The 19,277-nt window shown below is 27.8% G+C and overlaps 3 protein-coding genes across 5 annotated transcripts in view; 2 read left to right on the top strand and 1 right to left on the bottom strand.

Moving 5' to 3' along the window:
• LOC130673095 (uncharacterized) overlaps positions 1–19,277 on the bottom strand; it is a 332,376-nt gene that overhangs the window by 64,454 nt on the left and 248,645 nt on the right. The window lies entirely within an intron of this gene.
• Positions 56–4,520, top strand: LOC130673103 (speckle-type POZ protein-like). Its single transcript, XM_057478024.1, has 2 exons — positions 56–2,713; positions 3,009–4,520. Exon 1 carries the CDS (start codon positions 1,642–1,644, stop codon positions 2,692–2,694), a length of 1,053 nt encoding a protein of 350 aa, XP_057334007.1. The 5' UTR covers positions 56–1,641; the 3' UTR covers positions 2,695–2,713; positions 3,009–4,520.
• LOC130673099 (uncharacterized) lies at positions 7,543–11,995 on the top strand. Of its 3 annotated transcripts, none has more exons than XR_008990830.1 (5): positions 7,543–8,933; positions 9,227–9,497; positions 9,561–11,131; positions 11,232–11,424; positions 11,789–11,995. XR_008990830.1 is itself a non-coding variant. In XM_057478020.1 (4 exons), exons 3-4 carry the CDS (start codon positions 9,674–9,676, stop codon positions 11,790–11,792), a joined length of 1,755 nt encoding a protein of 584 aa, XP_057334003.1. In that variant the 5' UTR covers positions 7,548–8,933; positions 9,227–9,497; positions 9,561–9,673; the 3' UTR covers positions 11,793–11,991. The 3 variants fall into 3 exon arrangements, 1 of the variants encoding a protein (XP_057334003.1); XR_008990831.1 differs by having other exon boundaries at positions 11,214–11,424; positions 11,789–11,994; XM_057478020.1 differs by having other exon boundaries at positions 7,548–8,933; positions 9,561–11,424; positions 11,789–11,991.

Below are 19,277 nucleotides of genomic sequence, written 5' to 3'. Positions count from 1 at the left end.
TTTTTGGTAAACAAAGATTTTATAAAAATTACACAAATTTTCTGATACTGAAATTAAGTCATTCAAAAATTTTTTTTATTTTAAATAAATAAATTAGATTTTGAAACGAAGTCAAAAACTTTTGAAAATGTTTTTTTGTGGATATTTAAAATTTTTGTTTGTGATTTAAAGTAACTTGTTCATAAAAACATTGAAATAGATGTCTTGCTTACACTGACACTGATCATTCACAATTAACACTACTTTATTATCACTGATCACTAACCACATACTCAATTATTTTTTAATTAAAACCAATGATAAATTGAATTTAATTGGGATAATAAGTAAATAACCATTTAGAACCTGCTTAGAAAAAAAGTTTTCACTCGTTAGCGTTTGTTTTTTTAACTGAAGTATTCTGTATGTCTGGTAGGAAATTCAAAAACTTCGCGGTCGGTAATGACGAGTCAATTATATGGGTGCATTCCGAAATAGGCTGTGAGCAGCTGTAGCGTATATTTGACAAATAAGTTATAAGAAATTGGAGAAAAATTAAAATCGTACATTAAAATGAAATGGCTACAGAATATGATAGAAAAATATTTAAAAAATTAGAAAAAAAAAAAACACTCAAGTGTTGGAACAAACCTTGGTGGAGAAATAATATCCAGAAGGGTGTCCTAATACACTTGGAGATTTAATTTAAATTGCTCCAAGTGCATTGCAGCTAAAAAAAAACGTCACTTAACTGCTATTTCCCACCAGACGATGCCAGATGATTTTGCTCAGGAACTTGGAAGTTATCAGCATCAGCAATTCGTAACACTTTACACTAGCACTCAACACTCAACGACACTATAGACACTTTGCACAATTTAAATCTTACAAACACTGGACAATCTAAAAAACGATCACTATGATCAATAAATTTTATGGATAATTCCGCGAATTAACTACAATACACTGTGCTTCAATTTAAACGTAAAGAAAGACTTAGACGCTACTATTGCCGTTGTCGATGATACTGACTGCCGCTATTGGACCGCCAGTTGATACAAAGCAATCGATTTTGCGATTATTCGACAGCCCCCACTTTTGCAAAAATTTGAACGGCGAATACAGTGACGCGCAGTAGCGCCAACTTGGTGCGGAATTTCAAAATTGAAATTTAATAATTTCATTATAATTTATTTGTGCCAATAATTATATTAATTAAACTAGACAGTATGTTTGAAATTTTTTATTTCCATCAATAATTTATTAATTCTTCTTATTACTTGCGCGGTAAATTAAGTTATTTGAAAAAAAAAAATGTTTTAAATGGGAGAAAAATTAAATATCGTAAATCAAAATAAAATAGCTGCAGAATATGATAGAAATATTAAAATTTAACAAATTTTGATTTTTTTTTACATTTATTAACAGATGACGCTGTAGGCATGTCTTAAAAGTGTGTACGCAACTGGAAAAATACCAAGAATTGAAACCTGATATCTTGACCGTTGAAAAATGAAACCTTTAGTTACTGGCTTCTGCATTACTCATTTACTGTTTGAAATGATATGATTATAAAACCAGCGTTATTACTAATTGCGAACGTAAATTTATATCAAATACTAAAACTAAAAGTAAAAAATTTTGTGTTTTATTGTTGAAAAAATGGAAGTTGAGTGTTATACACAATTCCTCAGACATAAGGTTTCATTTAAATGGAAAGTAGACGGATTAATGGAATTAATGGAAGCTGCTAGTTATGATAAACTGGACAAAACTCTTGACTCGTCACAATTTTCAGCACAATCAAAGTTGAATGATAAATGGCGTCTAGAGCTACAATTACTAAATCACGATCAAACAGCTAACAAAGGATGGGCTAAAATAGGATTACATTTGGATGATGTATTGAGCGAAGTAAGAGCAAAAGTTACGTTTTTTATGTTGAATAGTGAAAAAGAAAGAGTGTTTGTTGTATCATCGGTCTGCAGAAACTTAAAAGTTGGTATGTTTTGGTTTCATGATCGTTTTTTTGAAATAAACAAAATGTTAAAAAATAGAAACGAATACTTGTCTGACAACATGGTGACGTTATGCGTTGATCTTGTGGTATATGATAATGAAACGTCAAGTTTAATTGAAAGTGAATTTAAATTGTCAAAACGTCGAATCGTTGATGATCTCGAAGAACTTTTTGACAGTAAACTAAAGAGTGATGTAGTCTTGATAGTGGGTGATAAAAAAATAAAAACTCATAAAAGTATTTTGATAGCACGTTCTCCTGTACTTGCTGCAATGTTTATGCATAATACAGTTGAAAATAAAAACAATGAAATAAATATTATCGATATAAAAGCTGAAATAATTGAAAAAATGCTCAAGTTCATTTACACAGATAAAGTTGAAAATATTGATGATGATGCTGAATATTTACTGGAAGTGGCTGACAAATACCAGGTGCAAATGTTGAAAGAATTGTGTGAAAAGTCACTTAGTAAGTCAGTGACTACTGAAAATGCTGTAAAAATTATGATTTTAGCAGATCGCCATAATGCCAAGCAGTTGCTGAAATTTGTTATCGATTTTATAGTTACTAATGCCGAAGATGTGATTGAAACGAACGATTACAAGTTCATAGAAAAATCAAATTTTCATTTATTATCAACGTTATTTAAAAAAATCGTTAATTCAAAAAAATCATCTGATAGCAAATCTTAAATTATTGATAAAACAACTGGTATATATTTATCTTTTTTTAAAATATTATTTTGCATTATTATTTTTATTATGAGTAAGAATGTAGCAGACACGAGATAATTTATAAATTTGAAATAAATAAATTAAAATAATGAAATTGAAAAAAAATCCGCGTGCGAATCTTGTATTTTTCTAAACAGCATTTTTAATTTTTAACCAATCACATTTTACTTTTTTATTGTAAAATTTAAAAAACTGCCAACTGTTAGCTACAGTCACACTCATTTTTTTATTCATAATTATTAAAATTTTAATAATTTTTTTTTTTTTTTTAGGGAAAAACATGATAGCAATTCAATTAAAGATGTGAGAAGATTTAAATCCGAAATCCTGCTTATTCTAAAATTAATTTTCTCTTGATGATTTTTATTACACAGTTAAATGCCTTATGTCGTTTTTTTTGTACTGTGATATTCTTTATATATAGAATAATTATTAAGTCTACATGATCCTGAAGTTAGCAGACAATTAGTAATTTTCGGATTTTTTTCTAACAAACTAATTACTAAAAAACAAAAACTGAAACTATGCAGATATAGAAAATTTTAAAAATTACATGTGCAGTTTTTTCAAATTTTTTTTTTTTTTTTTTTTTTTTTATAATTTATTGTTTAAAAAAAATTAAAAAATTATAAGACGTCGGTTAACTTCAGGATCATTAAATCTATGATATTAATCAGTATTTATTAGGGTGTGTCAAAACAAAAGTTTTTTTTTTTTCAAGGTCTGATAGTCTCAAAAATTTTTTTGGGACCTAAAAAAATCCTCCTAAAGAATCAGCTCAATATCTCGAAAATTGAGCTGGCGGTTTCAGGTTCATTTTCCCATTTAAAATAGATGTAAAAAATTTTTTTTTTAGTTTTTCGAAGAAAAATTAAAGAAAAAAAATTTTTTTCCAATTTTAAATTTCACACGCTTATAAGAAATTAAATTCCCTACAAAGATGTCCTCAATAGTCATGCTTGTAACTACAATATCTAAAAAAAGTTACAAGCCCCCAAAGTTAAAAAAAAAAAAAAAATTTTTCTTTTATGTATAATTATTGTTTTTACTTTTTTGTTATTAATTGGTGGTATTTTTTCCTTTAATTTTAATTTTCAATCTCCCATATAATAGCCATTTTTATGCAAGAAATATTTATTAATTAATTTAAAACTGTGACGATTAACTTTTTTTTTTTTGTATTATTTGTGTTAATCACTCGATAAAATAGATTTTTTTATTATTATAATGTTTTGTAACGGTTAAGTGAGGTACTAAAACGTTTAAAATTTGACAATTTCATTGAAGATTTTATATAAAAGATTGAAAATTAAAATTAGAAGAAAAAAATACCACCAGTTAATAACAAAAAAGTAAAAATAATAATTATACATAAAAGAAAACTTATTTTTTTTTTTAACTGTGGGGGCTTGTAACTTTTTTTATATTGTAGTTACAAGCATGACTATTCATGACATCTTTGTAGGGAATTTAATTTCCTATAAAGGTTTGAAATTTAAAAATGGAAAAAAAAAATTTTTTCGTTGATTTTTCCTTGAAAAACTAAAAAAAAAATTTTTTACATCTATTTTAAATGGGAAAATGATCTTGTAAACCGCCAGCTCAATTTTCGAGATATCGAGCTGAGTCTTTAGGAGGATTTTTTGTAGGTCCTAAAGGAACTTTTGAGACTATGAGACCTTGAAAAAAAAAAATCATTTTGTTTTGACACACCCTAGTATTTATACTTATAACATTTTTTTATATTAATATATCAATGTGTAGTTATAAATGAATTATTTAACAGCGATAATTTGTATTAAAAATTTTCGAAAAAATAAAAAAAAAAGTTATTCTAAATAATTTGATTTCTAAACTTTTAAATTTATTTTGAAAATTTCATTATAACGATACTAAAAATATCAGAGCGCGATAATTTTTTGGTTTTTATCAAAAAATTGCATAATATTGGAAAAAAAAATTAAATAATTTTGCTCATAAATATTTAAAAAAATTCACCTATGCGATTTTAAAAAATTACTTTCATTAACATTGAGTTCGTTGATCTGAAAATAAAAAAATCATCAGCTGTCTGCTGATTTCACTCTTTTATTTTTCATTTAAGTGAAATTTTCTTAAATATTTTTATTTTATAATTTATCGTTTTGAAAAAATTCAAAAAATAGTCGGTTAACTTCAGTATCATTAAACATGAGCGTCAAGCGTCTCCATGAGGCAGCGCCTAAAGCAAAAGAGAGAGAAAGATAAATTTTGTTCGCGGTAGATTTGAATTTCATGTGAGTGCGCGCGCATCGCTAAATTAAGATGGCCGTTGCGCTGCAGCTAACGAATGCTGCTCGTATTTTATTGAAAGTTTTAATTTATTTTATGACAAATATTAAGTTTATAATTTATGAAAAGTGTATGAAAGTGTTGAAATAATATTAGTTAAGTTCTACAATCATTAATTTCTATTGATCCATTCGTAAAAAAAGTTTGAAATTATTTTTTAAAATTGTAGTGTTCGTTTACCGGGCGACGACGAAATCAAAGTCAGTTTTAAATGTGTCCGTTATCAGTTTTAAAAGTACGATACTGAAATTGCCCGACGTCTAATAATGATTGGACTTTTTTCAAAACGATAAATTATAAAAAAAAATATTGAGTAAAATTTCACCTATAGTTTTTTTAATTATCTATACGTGCATATTTTTATTTTATTTATTTTTTTTATAATTTATTTGTTGAAAAGAAAATCCGAAAATTGTTAAATTGTCGACTAACTCTCAGAATCATTTAAAAGTGCTAATTAATGTGATTTATTATATAAATGTGCGCGTATAGAACGTGAGTGCAATTGTAAGTGAAAAGTGCATTGAATTAAAGTGAGCTTACTTTCTTTTTTTATTGAAAAAATTTCTTTAGAGCAACTGAACCGGTTGCCTGCCAAAAACACCTGACGTTCAAATTCTGGAAATGTGAGTACAGTTTGATTGTTCTGGTATGACTATTGATTTTATTGTCAAAAGACATCATGTCATGTTATCAAAATATTATTAATCGGAGCATTTTTAAAATAATTTTTGGGAAATTGAGTCTTAAAAAATTACTCATTGCATTTTTTTATAATTCAAGAAGCAGAAATTTTTTCGAAATATAGTATCGCAGTACACAGAAAATAAAATAAGAAATTTCCCTGTGTTCGTATAGAAATTTTTTGATGTTAGCATATAGGAAAGTTCACTATGTTGACATACGAATAATCACTATAACAAAAGAAAAAGTAACTATGTAAAACATCCATTTTTTTCTCCGTGTAGAAAATATTATAATGAACAAAAAACCTCCGTATTGAGTGAAGTTTTTCCTAACAGAAAAAAAGTTACGGGCCACTTTTCATAAAAATACATAAGCTTTGTTATCCTCATCCATCCTCATATGAGTCGCAAGTAAAAACAAAATTTTTTTAGGCGCCTGTTAGGATTTTTTCAACTAGAAAACGTCTAATGAACAAAAAACGTTCATATACTGAGGAGTTATTCCCCACAGAAAGAAAGTTACCGGCCACTTTTGATAAAAATACATAGACAGTGTCATACTCCCTGATCGTCCCTCACCTGATGTATGGTCATAAGTAAAAAAAGGTTTTTTTAGGAATCTTTCAGAGTTTTTTCTACAACATCGAGTAAAATAACTAGGAATTTTGCTCTTCGGAGCTTAAAAATTATTTATTGTAATACCAACTGCAGAAGTCTGATTTCAAAGAGGTGTTTGATGGGGGGAAAGTATATCATTCTCGACCAACTATAGTTTAGTCATTCTTTCTCGCACAAGTATCGAAAAATTACTTATCTCTATCTGTCTTTATACATTTCCACATGAATACTTGAATTGACGACAATCGAGCACTACCGTTTCGCTTCGCATTCGAGGTGTGCAAAATTCTATTAATTACTTCAAAAATATATTACTTCTTCTATTGCTCGCTAGGCAGGGTAAAAATCTATAAAAAAGAATCTTGGAAACAAAGTCAATTTTTTCAAAGAAATTTAGAATTGTTATCATATATTTAGATTCTATTCTTGCGCTGTTAGATTTAATTTTAAAAATAGAAAATTCTCGCTACGCTTGACCCTCTGACTACGAATTCGGTTTCATTAAAAAAATGCCATAATCTTAGACTCGTGACATAATTTTAAGCCTGCCAGAATCCCTACACGGAAAAACAACATAGTAGTGGCTACCCTCTGGGAGGGTACTTAGTACTTTCTGTAAAAAAAAGTTTCAGACAGTACTGTATGCTATCTAGACTATATCTACTATTGTCCGGGATAGTACTCAGTACTATCCAGAGAGTAGTGGATACAGTACTGAATAAAATAAAGAATTTAAGTTGTTTGAAGTGGAGGCGTAGGAATAATCATTTCATATGCAATACATCCAAGTGACCAGAGATCAGAATTATGATCAAAAGGATACTCTTCAATAGCTTGTGAATTGCGGTAAAATCATCTCGACCAGGGATAAGCAAATAAATCTACCTTGTCCTTATCAAAATAATTACTATATCTATGTTGTCATTATTTTTTAAATTTATCTCTATTAAAAGAGTTTACCTATTTATTACGACCATAGTTTACATCGAATGAATTTGTTGAATTACTTTTCTCTTTTTAATTTACACATGAAAAATAACCTCTTTCAATGGTTATATTCATTTATTTGTTTACCTGTCAAATTCTTTTACTCTACTGGCCATTCTAATCAACTTTATCACAAATATGCCAAGTTCACGTTTTACTTGCGCTCCAGTGTAACCAACATTATTCTTCAAGCGCTAACCATACATTTCTACAGATTGACGACGAGTGAGAAATACCGTGACTAGGCATTAATTCTTCTCCAATCTGTATGTTTTAAAAGTGTGTGTGCAACTGAAAGGTGGAAGAATACCAAAAATTTAAACTTGATATCTAGACCGTTAAAAAATGTAACCTTTATTTAACTTCAATTACTGGCTTCCTCATTACTCGTTTACTGTTTGATGTGATATAATTATAACCCAGCGTTATCACTAATTACGAACGTAAATTTATATCAAATACTGAAACTAAAAGTAATAAATTTGTGATTTATTGTTGAAAAAATGGAAGTTGAGGGTTATACACAATTCCCCAGACATGAGGTTTCATTTAAATGGAAAGTAGACAGATTAATAGGATTAATAGAAGCTGCTAGTGCTGATAAACTTGACAAAACACTTGAATCGCCACAATTTTCAGCACGATCACAGTTGAATCTTAAATGGCATCTAGAGCTATATTTACATAACCACGATCAAACAGCTAACAAAGGATGGGCTGAAATAAGATTATATTTGGATGATGGAGCGAGCGCAGTAAGAGCAGAAGCTACGTTTTTCATGTTGAATAGTGAAAAACAAAGAGTGTTTGTTGTAGCACCGTTTTGCAGAAACTTTAAAGTTGGTAGATTTTGGTTTTGTAATCGTTTTTTTGAAATAAACAAATTGTTGAAAAATAAAGATGAATACTTGTCTGACAACATGGTGACGATTTGCGTTGATCTTGTGATATATGACAATGAAACATCAAGTTTGATTGAAAATGAATTTAAATTTTCAAAACGTAGAATTGTTGATGATCTTGAAGAACTTTTTGACAGTAAACTAAAGAGTGATGTAGTTTTGATAGTAGGTGATAAAAAAATAAAAGCTCATAAAAGTATTTTGATAGCACGTTCTCCTGTACTTGCTGCAATGTTTATGCATAATACAGTTGAAAATAAAAACAATGAACTAAATATTGTCGATATAAAAGCTGAAAGAATTGAAAAAATGATCAAGTTCATTTACACAGATAAAGTTGAAAATATTGATGATGATGCTGAATATTTACTCGAAGTGGCTGACAAATACCAGGTGCAAATGTTGAAAGAATTGTGTGAAAAATCACTTGGTAAGTCAGTGACTACTGAAAATGCTGTAAAAATTATGATTTTAGCAGATCGCCATAATGCTAAGCAGTTACTAGCATTTGTTATCGATTTCATAGTTACTAATGCCAAAGATGTGATTGAAACGAACGATTACAAGCTCATGGAAAAATCAAATTTTCATTTATTATCAACGTTATTTAAAAAAATCGTTGATTCAACAAAATTAAATGATAGCAAATCTTAAATTATTGATAAGACAACTGGTATATATTGATCTTTTTTTTAAATATTATTTTGCATTATTATTTTTATTATGAGTATGAATGTAGCAGACACGAGATAATTTATAAATTTGAAATAAATAAATTAAAATAATGAAATTGAAAAAAAATTCGCGTGCGAATCTTGGATTTTTCTAAACAGCATTTTTTAATTTTTACCCAATTACATTTTACTTTTTTATTGTAAAATTTAAAAAACTGCCAACTGTCAGCTACAGTCACACTCATATTTTTATTCATAATTATTAAAATTTTAATAATTTTTTTTTTTTTAGGGAAGAACATGATAGTAATTCAATTAAGGGGTTAGGGGTAGTCAGAATTTTCAAAAAATCGATTTTTTTTTTTTTGCATTTTCTTAAAGTATAATATTTTAAAAATATTGTGTGAAAATTTGAAGTGAATCCGACAAATTCTTTTCGAGTTATTTAACAATGACCAAAGGACGCTCGGGTGCTACGTGGCATTCGAGTGCAGGTAGCTAGAAACAGCTGCAAGCAACCGACCTTTCGGGTTTCATTGTCATGAATATCTCCCCATTTTAATGTATTTATAATTATATATATATATATATATATATATATATATATATATATTCACAATTTGTAGGTAGTACAAGAACTGAAAAATAATTTTTGGTTGCCAGTATACCTGTAGTCGTTGCACTGATCAGTCGATAGTTTTGTGATAAATTATTTCTCAAGTGAATTAAATTATTAACCATGGGACGTGATTCTAGAAAGGTTTCAAGAGAACTTCGGAGTTCTGAAAAAATTAATAAGTCGCGTTCAGTCAAAAGAAAGAATGTTTTTAATCCGAAAACAGCCGAACGTGATGAAAGTATTCAGAGTACATCTTCTAAAAAATTAAAACAAAACACTGAAGATGATGTACCTGAAGACAGCAGTACTGAATTTCGAATAATAAATTTTATTCAGGTATTCACTGCAATTTCTGCTCTTATAAAATGTAAAAAATGTGATGGAAATGTAGTGTTTCAAACAGCAAGTACACGTGGGCTGGGATTCAAAATTGTAGTTGCATGTAATAACTGTGGAAATGAATATATTCCTTCCTGTTCTTTCGTTGGGCATTCTTATGAAATAAACAGACGTTTCATTTTTGTAATGAGAATACTAGGAATAGGATACGAAGGATTGTGCAAGTTTTGCGGCCTGATGGACATGCCGTCTTTTTTAGATAAATCTACGCATACAATTTTACTGAAACAGATTTTGAATTGTAGTAAAGCCGTCGCAGAAACCTTCATGACGAAAGCTGTGAATGAAGAAAAGCAAGCAATGCCAACAACTGAAAATGAAGATATAAATCATCTAACTGTATCGGGAGATGGAACCTGGCAAAAACGGGGATATACATCGTCATTTGGAGTTTCTTCTATAATTGGCTATTTTACTGGAAAGATTCTTGACATAAACATTAAAAGTGCATATTGTAAGCTATGTGAGTATTGGAAAAAAAAAACAAATACTGTTGAGTTCGAGGAATGGTATCAATCGCATGAAGATGTGTGTTCTGCTAATCATCAAGGGTCTTCTGGGAAAATGGAGGTGGATGCGATGGTCGAAATGTTTTCGTATTCTGAAACTAAATATGGAGTTAAGTATGCCAACTATATTGGTGATGGTGACTCCAAGACCTATTCAGGAATTATAAAATCAGATCCTTACGAAAATACAACTGTAAATAAAAAGGAATGTATAGGGCATGTCCAAAAGCGGATGGGGAGTCGATTACGTACGCTGAAGAGTAAACAAAAAGGTCTTGGTGGTCGAGGTAAGCTCACAGGAAAATTAATAGACAAACTAACTGTGTACTATGGTTTAGCAATACGCCGGCATTGTGATTCTATTGAAAATATGAAATCTGCTATAATGGCAACCTTTTATCACTACGGCTCGAGTGATGAAAAACCGAATCATGATATGTGTCCAAAAGGCGAAGAATCTTGGTGCTCTTACCAGCGCGCTGAAGCAAGAGGAGAGCTTGATACCTTTTCTCACGATTATTCTCCTTTACCTTCTGATGTTTTAAAAGCTATCAAGCCTATATACGAAGATCTTAGTAATGAAAATTTACTTTCAAGATGTGTAGGTGGATTCAATCAGAATAATAATGAAAGCTTTAACCAACTAGTATGGAAAATATGTCCAAAAACGGTAAATACTAGTTTTACTATCGTACAAATAGCTGCATACGTTGCTATGTGTATATTTAATGAGGGTATAAATTCATTATTAGTCTTGATGAATACACTAGGACTTAATTGTGGGCCTAATTCTCATCGGTATGCAGAAAGAATGGATGCTGCACGTATCAAAGTAGCAGATAAGCGCGCTAATGATAACACCCGAGAAGGTCGATTGCAACGTAGGCACCAGCAAATCGATATTTTGGAAGCTGCTATGTCGGCTGAAGAGCTATTATATGGTCCAGGAATAGATGACTCAGTGTAAGTTATTAAATAATTCTTATAATTCGACATAAATCCATAGCAAAACTTTAAATGCGTTTTTCTCAAAACTATGTTTTCTGAACTGGTGATCACTGTAACTTAAAAACTGCTCGGTAGATTTCAATAAAATTTATTGTACTTTTGAAATACATTAAAAACTCGTGCCTGATCGAAGGATTTTTTTTTTTTTCAAAAATTTCGATTTTTTTTTAACAATAAACTGTCGGTTTTTTTCTCGAAAATTTGAAAAAAATTTCCTGAGGCCGCCATTTTGTTAATTTCGAAAAAAAAAAAAAAAGCTTCGATCAGGCACAAGATTATCTATTAATAAAACTAATTTTTCTTGTCCGATTGATTTTAGATGAATCTCCAAGGACTTATGATGATCACCGCAAAGGACTTCGGGAGGAACGGGCTCTACAAAAACAGCGATAACTTTTTGAATTATTAATTTTTTTTTTTGAAATTTTCGTGAAGTCAAATCGAAACGTGTTCTAATAAAGCTATGTTTTTATTTTTGTCAAATAAAGTAATTAACTACAAAAAAAAAATTATTGAAAATCATCATTTTTTCATACCCCTGAGTACCCCTAACCCCTTAAAGATATGAGAAGATTTGAATTCGAAATTATGCTTATTCTAAAATTAATTTTCTCTTGAAGATTTTCATTACGCAGTTGAATACCTTATGCCTTCTTTTGGACTTTGATATTCTTCATATTTGAATAATTATTCAATCTATGATATTAATAAGTATTTATAATAATAATATTTTTATATATTAATATATCAATGGTTGGTTATAAATAAGTTATTTAACAACGATAATTTGTATTGAAAATTTTCAAAAAAATAAAAAAAAAAGTTATTCTAAATAATTTGATTTTTAAACTTTTAAATTTATTTTTAAAATTTTATTATAATGATAAAAAACAGCAGATCTCGACAATTTTTTGGTTTTTATTATAAAATTGCATATTGTTAGAACAAAAATTTAGAAATTTCGCTCGCAAATATTTTAAAAAATTCTTCGTACGCAATTTTAAAAATTTACTTCTCGTAACATTGAGTATGATACTAAAGTTAGCCGACTTCTAATAATTTTTAATTAAAATTGAAAACTAATAAAAAAAGCAAAATATTTTTAAAAATTGCACCTACAGTCATTTTAATTTTCTACACGTGCATATTTTGATCTTTATTTATTTTTTAAATTAAACTGTTAGGGCCAGTTTTTCAAACCGAGTTTATCTTTATCCGGGTATTAATTATCATTGCTGGTATATCTGTATATTATTAATATAGAGATATTTTAGCAATATTAATTAAAACCTGGATAAAAATAAACTCGGTTTGAAAAACTGGCCCTTAAAAAGAAAATTCGAAAATAGTTAATTGACTGCTAACTTCAGGATCATACATTGAGTTCGTTGGATGAGTGTGAATGTAGCAGACGTCAGACGAATTTAAAATTATAAATCAATAGAGTAAATAATTAATGATATAAAATTTTTAAATTAATAAGTGCTGTTTATAGATGTTGTTTTTTAAATTATTTACTCTATTTATTTATAATTTTAAATTTATCTGACGTCTGCTACATTCACACTCGTGTTCGTTGATGTAAAAAAAAAAAAATCATCAGCTGTCTGCTGATTTCATTCTTTTATTTTTCATTTAAGTGTAATTTTTTTGAAATATTTTTATTTGATATTTTATCGTTTTGAAAAAATCAAAAAAATACTTAGTCGGCTAACTTCACTATCATTATACATGAGCGTCAAGCGTCACCGGGTGGACATCAATAGCCCATAATCCAATTGCCCAGATCTAACATTGGACACAATCCTTTTACCTAGAATTCGTTTATCCAGATTTTTAAAATACAGCATATTTTTTATTCAGACATCCACTTATACAGAGTTTCTTTGACTTAGACATCCGTTAGCACAAACTATCGTTTGCACAAGCATCCATTCACACACGATTCTTTTGCCCAGATTTTGCACGACTCATGATGCGAAGCATCAGAGCGTGCTTTACGATCAAAAAACGCCTCACTTCGGCAACTATTTTGTTATTTTTTCAATATAAATTATATTTAACTACCAAGACAAATAAAGAATCTGGGCAAAAGAATCGTGTGTGAATGGATACTTGTGCAAACGATCGTTTGTGCTAACGGATGTCTAAGTCAAAGAAACTCTGTATAAGTGGATGTCTGAATAAAAAATATGCTGTATTTTAAAAATCTGGATAAACGAATTCTAGGTAAAAGGATTGTGTCCAATGTTAGATCTGGGCAATTGGATTATGGGCTATTGATGTCCACCCGCGTCACCATGAGGCAGCGCCTAAAAAAAAATAGAGAGAAAGATAAATTTTGTTCGCGGTAGATTTGAATTTCATGTGAGTGCGCGCGCATCGCTTAAATAAGATGGCCGTTGCGCTGCAGCTAACGGACGCTGCTCGAATTTTATTGAAAGTTTTAATTTATTTTATGACAAATATTAAGTTTATAATTTATGAAAAGTGTATGAAAGTGTTTTAATAATATTATTTAAGTTCTAGAATCATTAATTTCTATTGATCCATTCGTAAAAAACGTTTGAAATTATTTTAAAAAATTGTAGTGTCTGTTCACCGGGTGACGACGAGACCCAAGTCAGTTTTAAATGTGTACGTTATCAGTTTTAAAAGTACGATACTGAAATTACCCGACGTCTAATAATGATTGGACTTTTTTTAAAACGATAAATTATAAAAAAAAATATTGAATGAAAATTCATCTATAGTTTTTTTAATTTTCTATATGTGCATATTTTTATTTTTTAATTTTTTTATAATTTATTTGTTGAAAAGAAAATCCGAAAATTGTTAAATTGTCGACTAACTTTCAGAGTCATTTAAAAGTGCTAATTAATGTGCTTTATTAAATAAATGAGCGCGTATAGAAAGTGAGTATAATTGTAAGTTAAAAGTGCATTGAATAAAAGTGAGTTTATTTTTTTTTTTATTGAAAAAATTTCTGAAGAGCTACTGAAAGCCGTTTGTCTGCCAAAAACATCTGACGTTCAAATTTTGGAAACGTGAGTACAGTTTTATTGTTTCAGTATGACTATTGATTTTATTGTCAAAAGACATCATGTCATGTTATCAAAATATTATTAATCGGAGCATTTTTAAAATAATTTTTGGGAAATTGAGTCTTAAAAAATTACTCATTGCATTTTTTTATAATTCAAGAAGCAGAAATTTTTTCGAAATATAGTATCGCAGTACACAGAAAATAAAATAAGAAATTTCCCTGTGTCCGCATAGAAATTTTTTGATGTTAGCATATAGGAAATTTCACTATGTTGACATACGAATAATCACTATAACAAAAGAAAAAGTAACTATGTAAAACATCCATTTTTTTCTCCGTGTAGAAAATATTATAATGGACAAAAAACCTCCGTATTGAGTGAAGTTTTTCCTAACAGAAAAAAAGTTACGGGCCACTTTTCATAAAAATACATAAGCTGTGTTATCCTCATCCATCCTCATATGAGTCACAATTAAAAACACAATTTTATTAGGCGCCTGTTAGGATTTTTTCAACTAGAAAACGTCTAAGAAACAAAAAAAAGTTCATATTCTAAGGAGTTATTCCCTACAGAAAGAAAGTTACCGCGCCACTTTTAATAAAAATACAGACAATGCCATACTCCCTGATTCTCCCTCACCTGATGTATGGTCATAAGTAAAAAAAGGTTTTTTTAGGAATCTTTCAGAGTTTTTTCTACAACATCGAGTAAAATAACTAGGAATTTTGCTCTTCGGAGCTTAAAAATTATTTATTGCAATACCAACTGCAGAAGTCTGATTTCCAAGAGGTGTTTGATGGGGGGAAAGTATATGATTCTCGACCAACTATAGTTTAGTCATTCTTTCTCGCACAAGTATCGAAAAATTACCTATCTCTATCTGTCTTTATACATTCCCACATGAATACTTGAATTGGCAAAAATAAAGCACTATTGTGCTAACCTTTCTGCTTCGCATTCGAGGTGTGCAAAATACTATATTACTTTCAAAAATTATATTACTTCTTCTATTGCTCGCTAGGCAGGGTAAAAATCAATAAAATAGAATCTTGGAGACAAAGTTAACTTTTTCAAAAAAATTTAGAATTGTTATCATATATTTAGATTCTATTCTTGCGCTGTTAGATTTAATTTTTAAAATAGAAAATTCTCGCTACGCTTGACCCTCTGACTACAAATTCGGTTTCATTAAAAAAATGCCATAATCTCAGACTCGCAACGTAACTTCAAACCGGAATCTTTCGGAATCTCTTCGCGCACATGGATTGAAAATATCTGTTTCGGTCCTACGTTGTTAAATATTGAACTCTGCATTTCCTAATATTTGTCTGTAGAAAATCACCTGAGGTATAAACTGACGGGATTTTTTTTTGCTTTTAATATTTTGATAAACTCGTTCCCTACTATCAGATTCTTAAAGAGTGATCAAGTTTGAAATTCCTTAATTCAAGTATACGATTCTAATTTTCCACTCTTGGATCTTACAGAATGTATTTCCTTATTAAAAAAGTAAAGGTTCAGAAATTTCGCATTTTTCTTATAAATAGACAGTTTTTTCCGTTTTTCAAAATTTCCCATTTTAATAATCATTTCCAATCCATTACGATATTTAGAAACTCAACCGCTAGATCCTCATTGGATTAATCAATCATAAATAATTCTCATTGCAGGATAAACAAATAATAAGATCTTACAATTAATCATTTATTCGTTATGCAATAATATCTACAATAAAAATACCACATCGTTTGAAAAACAATTTTCGTTACAATTATACAGTAATTTATATATAATAATATCATATTTATATAGGTATTCGTTTTTTTTTTTTTTTTTTTTTTCTATTTTTCTTTTATTTATTTTCCAAATAAGATGAAGCATTGAACGTTCACTTCGCAGTGAGAGTGAGAAAATACATTTTTTTTATCTTTCGATATAAATTCACATTGATTTCATACAGAGATGTTATTGTTTATTTATTTATCATTATCATTATTATTATTATTATTAATATTATTTTATCATTCTTATAATTATTATTATCATTATTTATATCTTACTGAAAAAATTCTGCGTTACATTTCAGAATTCTAAAAGTTACTAGAGCAAAATCGTAGATCGCTTCCATAATTTTTTTCCCAGTCATTAACTCAAGTTATTAATAAGTTTTTAAATATTTATCAGACCTACAATATTCTACTCTTGTGACTTAGTGTCATTTTTATTTTGTTCAATACAACATAAATATATTCATACAGTATATATTTATAATCGATTACATTATTATATATAGAAAATACATATAACAATTATTTAAATGACTCACAATCAATCACTTGTCGTATTATATATATATAATATATATATATTTATATTTTAATAATTAATTACATGATATTTGTATTTTTATTATTATTATTTATACATTTGTTTTGGAGAAAGATGTTATATTTTTAATCCATATTAATATATTCAATAATAATTTCATCTATCTTGTACTCGTACACTCAATTTTTTTAACGGCCTGAGTAAAAAAGTCAATATGCATAAATTATATATCAATAGATGTAACTATATATATACTTGTATATAATTTATACATGTCCATAAAGTTATTTAATTGAAACATATAGAACAATATCGAGATATATATGAATCAATAAAGTGAGCCAATTTTGTACGGATGGTATAATTATATATAATTCAATATATATTTATGAAACAATGAAAAAATTAGAACGTATAATTCATGTTTGTCATTATCAATCGAGTATATGTCAATATATATCCTCATAAATTATATTGATGATGACAGACATAAATATTGATACCAAAAATAAATACTGAAGTTAGCCGACGTCTAATAATTTTTGAAAATTAAGCAAAACATTAAATTATAAAAAAAAAATATTTAAAAAAATTGCACTTATAGTTTTTTTAATTTTCTACATGTGCATATTTTTAGATTTTTTTTTTCTGTAATTGATTCGTTGAAAAAAAAATTCGAAAATTTTTAATTGTCTGCTAATTTCAGGATCATCAAAAAATACAATTAATTATTTTTTTCATTCATAGAAAAAAGTAAAATTAATTTCAATTAAAGTAATATGTCATACAATATATAGTTTTTTATAAAGAAATTGAATAACCCAATAAAATATATGTTTTGGCTAATTTATTTATATTTATCGGGGAATTTTTATAAATAATTATTGATGACTATTTTACTCAGGGTCCGTTAGTCCAAACTTTTAAAATTTTTTTTTACTATTAATAAATACTCGCTTTAGAAATAATAAAGAGACTTAATTTGATGGCTCGATTTTTATTTATCGTCAACGATATTTATTTTGTCGGATCGGTTTGATTTAAATAGTTTTATATTTTGATAATTTAATTAATGGACTTGACTTAGCTCTCACAAACGTCTAAAACTCTTTAACTGTTATTATAATTATTATTATTTATTATTATACTATTAGACACATTCATTCTTAATATAAAAAGCGTTTGGACAGTGACAACGATCGTTTGCACCAATGCTTCGTTATCGAAGGCCTTAAAATCCTTCCATTCAGAAATATATTGACCAAGTATATAATTATTAATATTATTATTAATAGTATAATTATTATATTTATTAGTAGTAATTGTTATATTTATATTATCATAATTATTTGACGTTTCATTAATGAAAATGTTTCTGTAGAGAGTTTTAGAAAGCAAAGATGAAAAAGTCATCGATCGACGCGTTGAGTTTATATCTACGGAATAAAACAATAAATTATTAAAAATAATTATAGTAATAGTAATAGTTAAAAAATCGATCGAGATCATTTTAGAAAAAGGTTTATTATCCGAATTGAGCGGAGTATTGCTGTAGTTTTCAGAATTTTATAATTTTTGATATGTCGAGATTAAATTGAGATAAACTCTTACAGAAAGTTGTCAAATTATAAGGAGATAAATGTATGGGAATGACAATTATTATAATTGGAAACAGCGATTTGAGCAAAAAATTTTTTTGTTTATTTCTTTTTTTATAATTAATATTTTCAAAAATTAAAGGCTGAGTAATGAAAATTTAAATTCTACTTAAACTATCAAAGATACAATAAAAATATATATGAATTAATTTATGGAAAATAAAATTTTCTACAAAATTGTATCTATACATTTTAGCCGTATCATCAATATTTTAGCCAAGAATTTATTTTACACAGAAAAAAATAATTTTTTGTCACGAGAAATATTTTAGAGCATGAATTGAAGAGAAAAATTTTCTTAGGCCTAAAGGAAAGTTTTTTATCTCCAAGAAAATTTTTGTTTTTAATTTATAATGCAAAAATTTTAATGATTCTAAAGTTAGCAGACAATAAGAAATTTTTGAATTTTTTTTTCAACAATTAAAATAAAACAAAAAAAACTACAAATACGCACTTGTAGAAAATTAAAAAAACTATAGGTGCAATTTTTTTAAATACTTTTTTTTTTTTAAATTTATCGTTTTTAAGAAAACCAAAAAATTATTAGACGTCGGCTAACTTTTATTCATAAAATTTTCTTTAGATGAGTAAAAATTTTTCGTGCCAAGAAATTCGTTTTTTTTTGTGTAAAAATTAGAAAAAGTAAAAGAAAAAAAAATCCACTTTCATAATTTTTGAAATTTCAAAAATTATTTTTGCTCATATCAAAGGCTTGTATTTAGTATAATTATATCTTTTCTTAATAAATTTTCGTTAAAAATAATTGTCACCCCTC

This window comes from Microplitis mediator, chromosome 8 (genome assembly GCF_029852145.1).
Source record: "Microplitis mediator isolate UGA2020A chromosome 8, iyMicMedi2.1, whole genome shotgun sequence".
Classification (NCBI taxonomy): domain Eukaryota; kingdom Metazoa; phylum Arthropoda; class Insecta; order Hymenoptera; family Braconidae; genus Microplitis; species Microplitis mediator.
The sequence above is the reverse complement of the archived record's forward strand: the minus strand, read 5'-3'. Positions and strand labels throughout refer to the sequence as shown.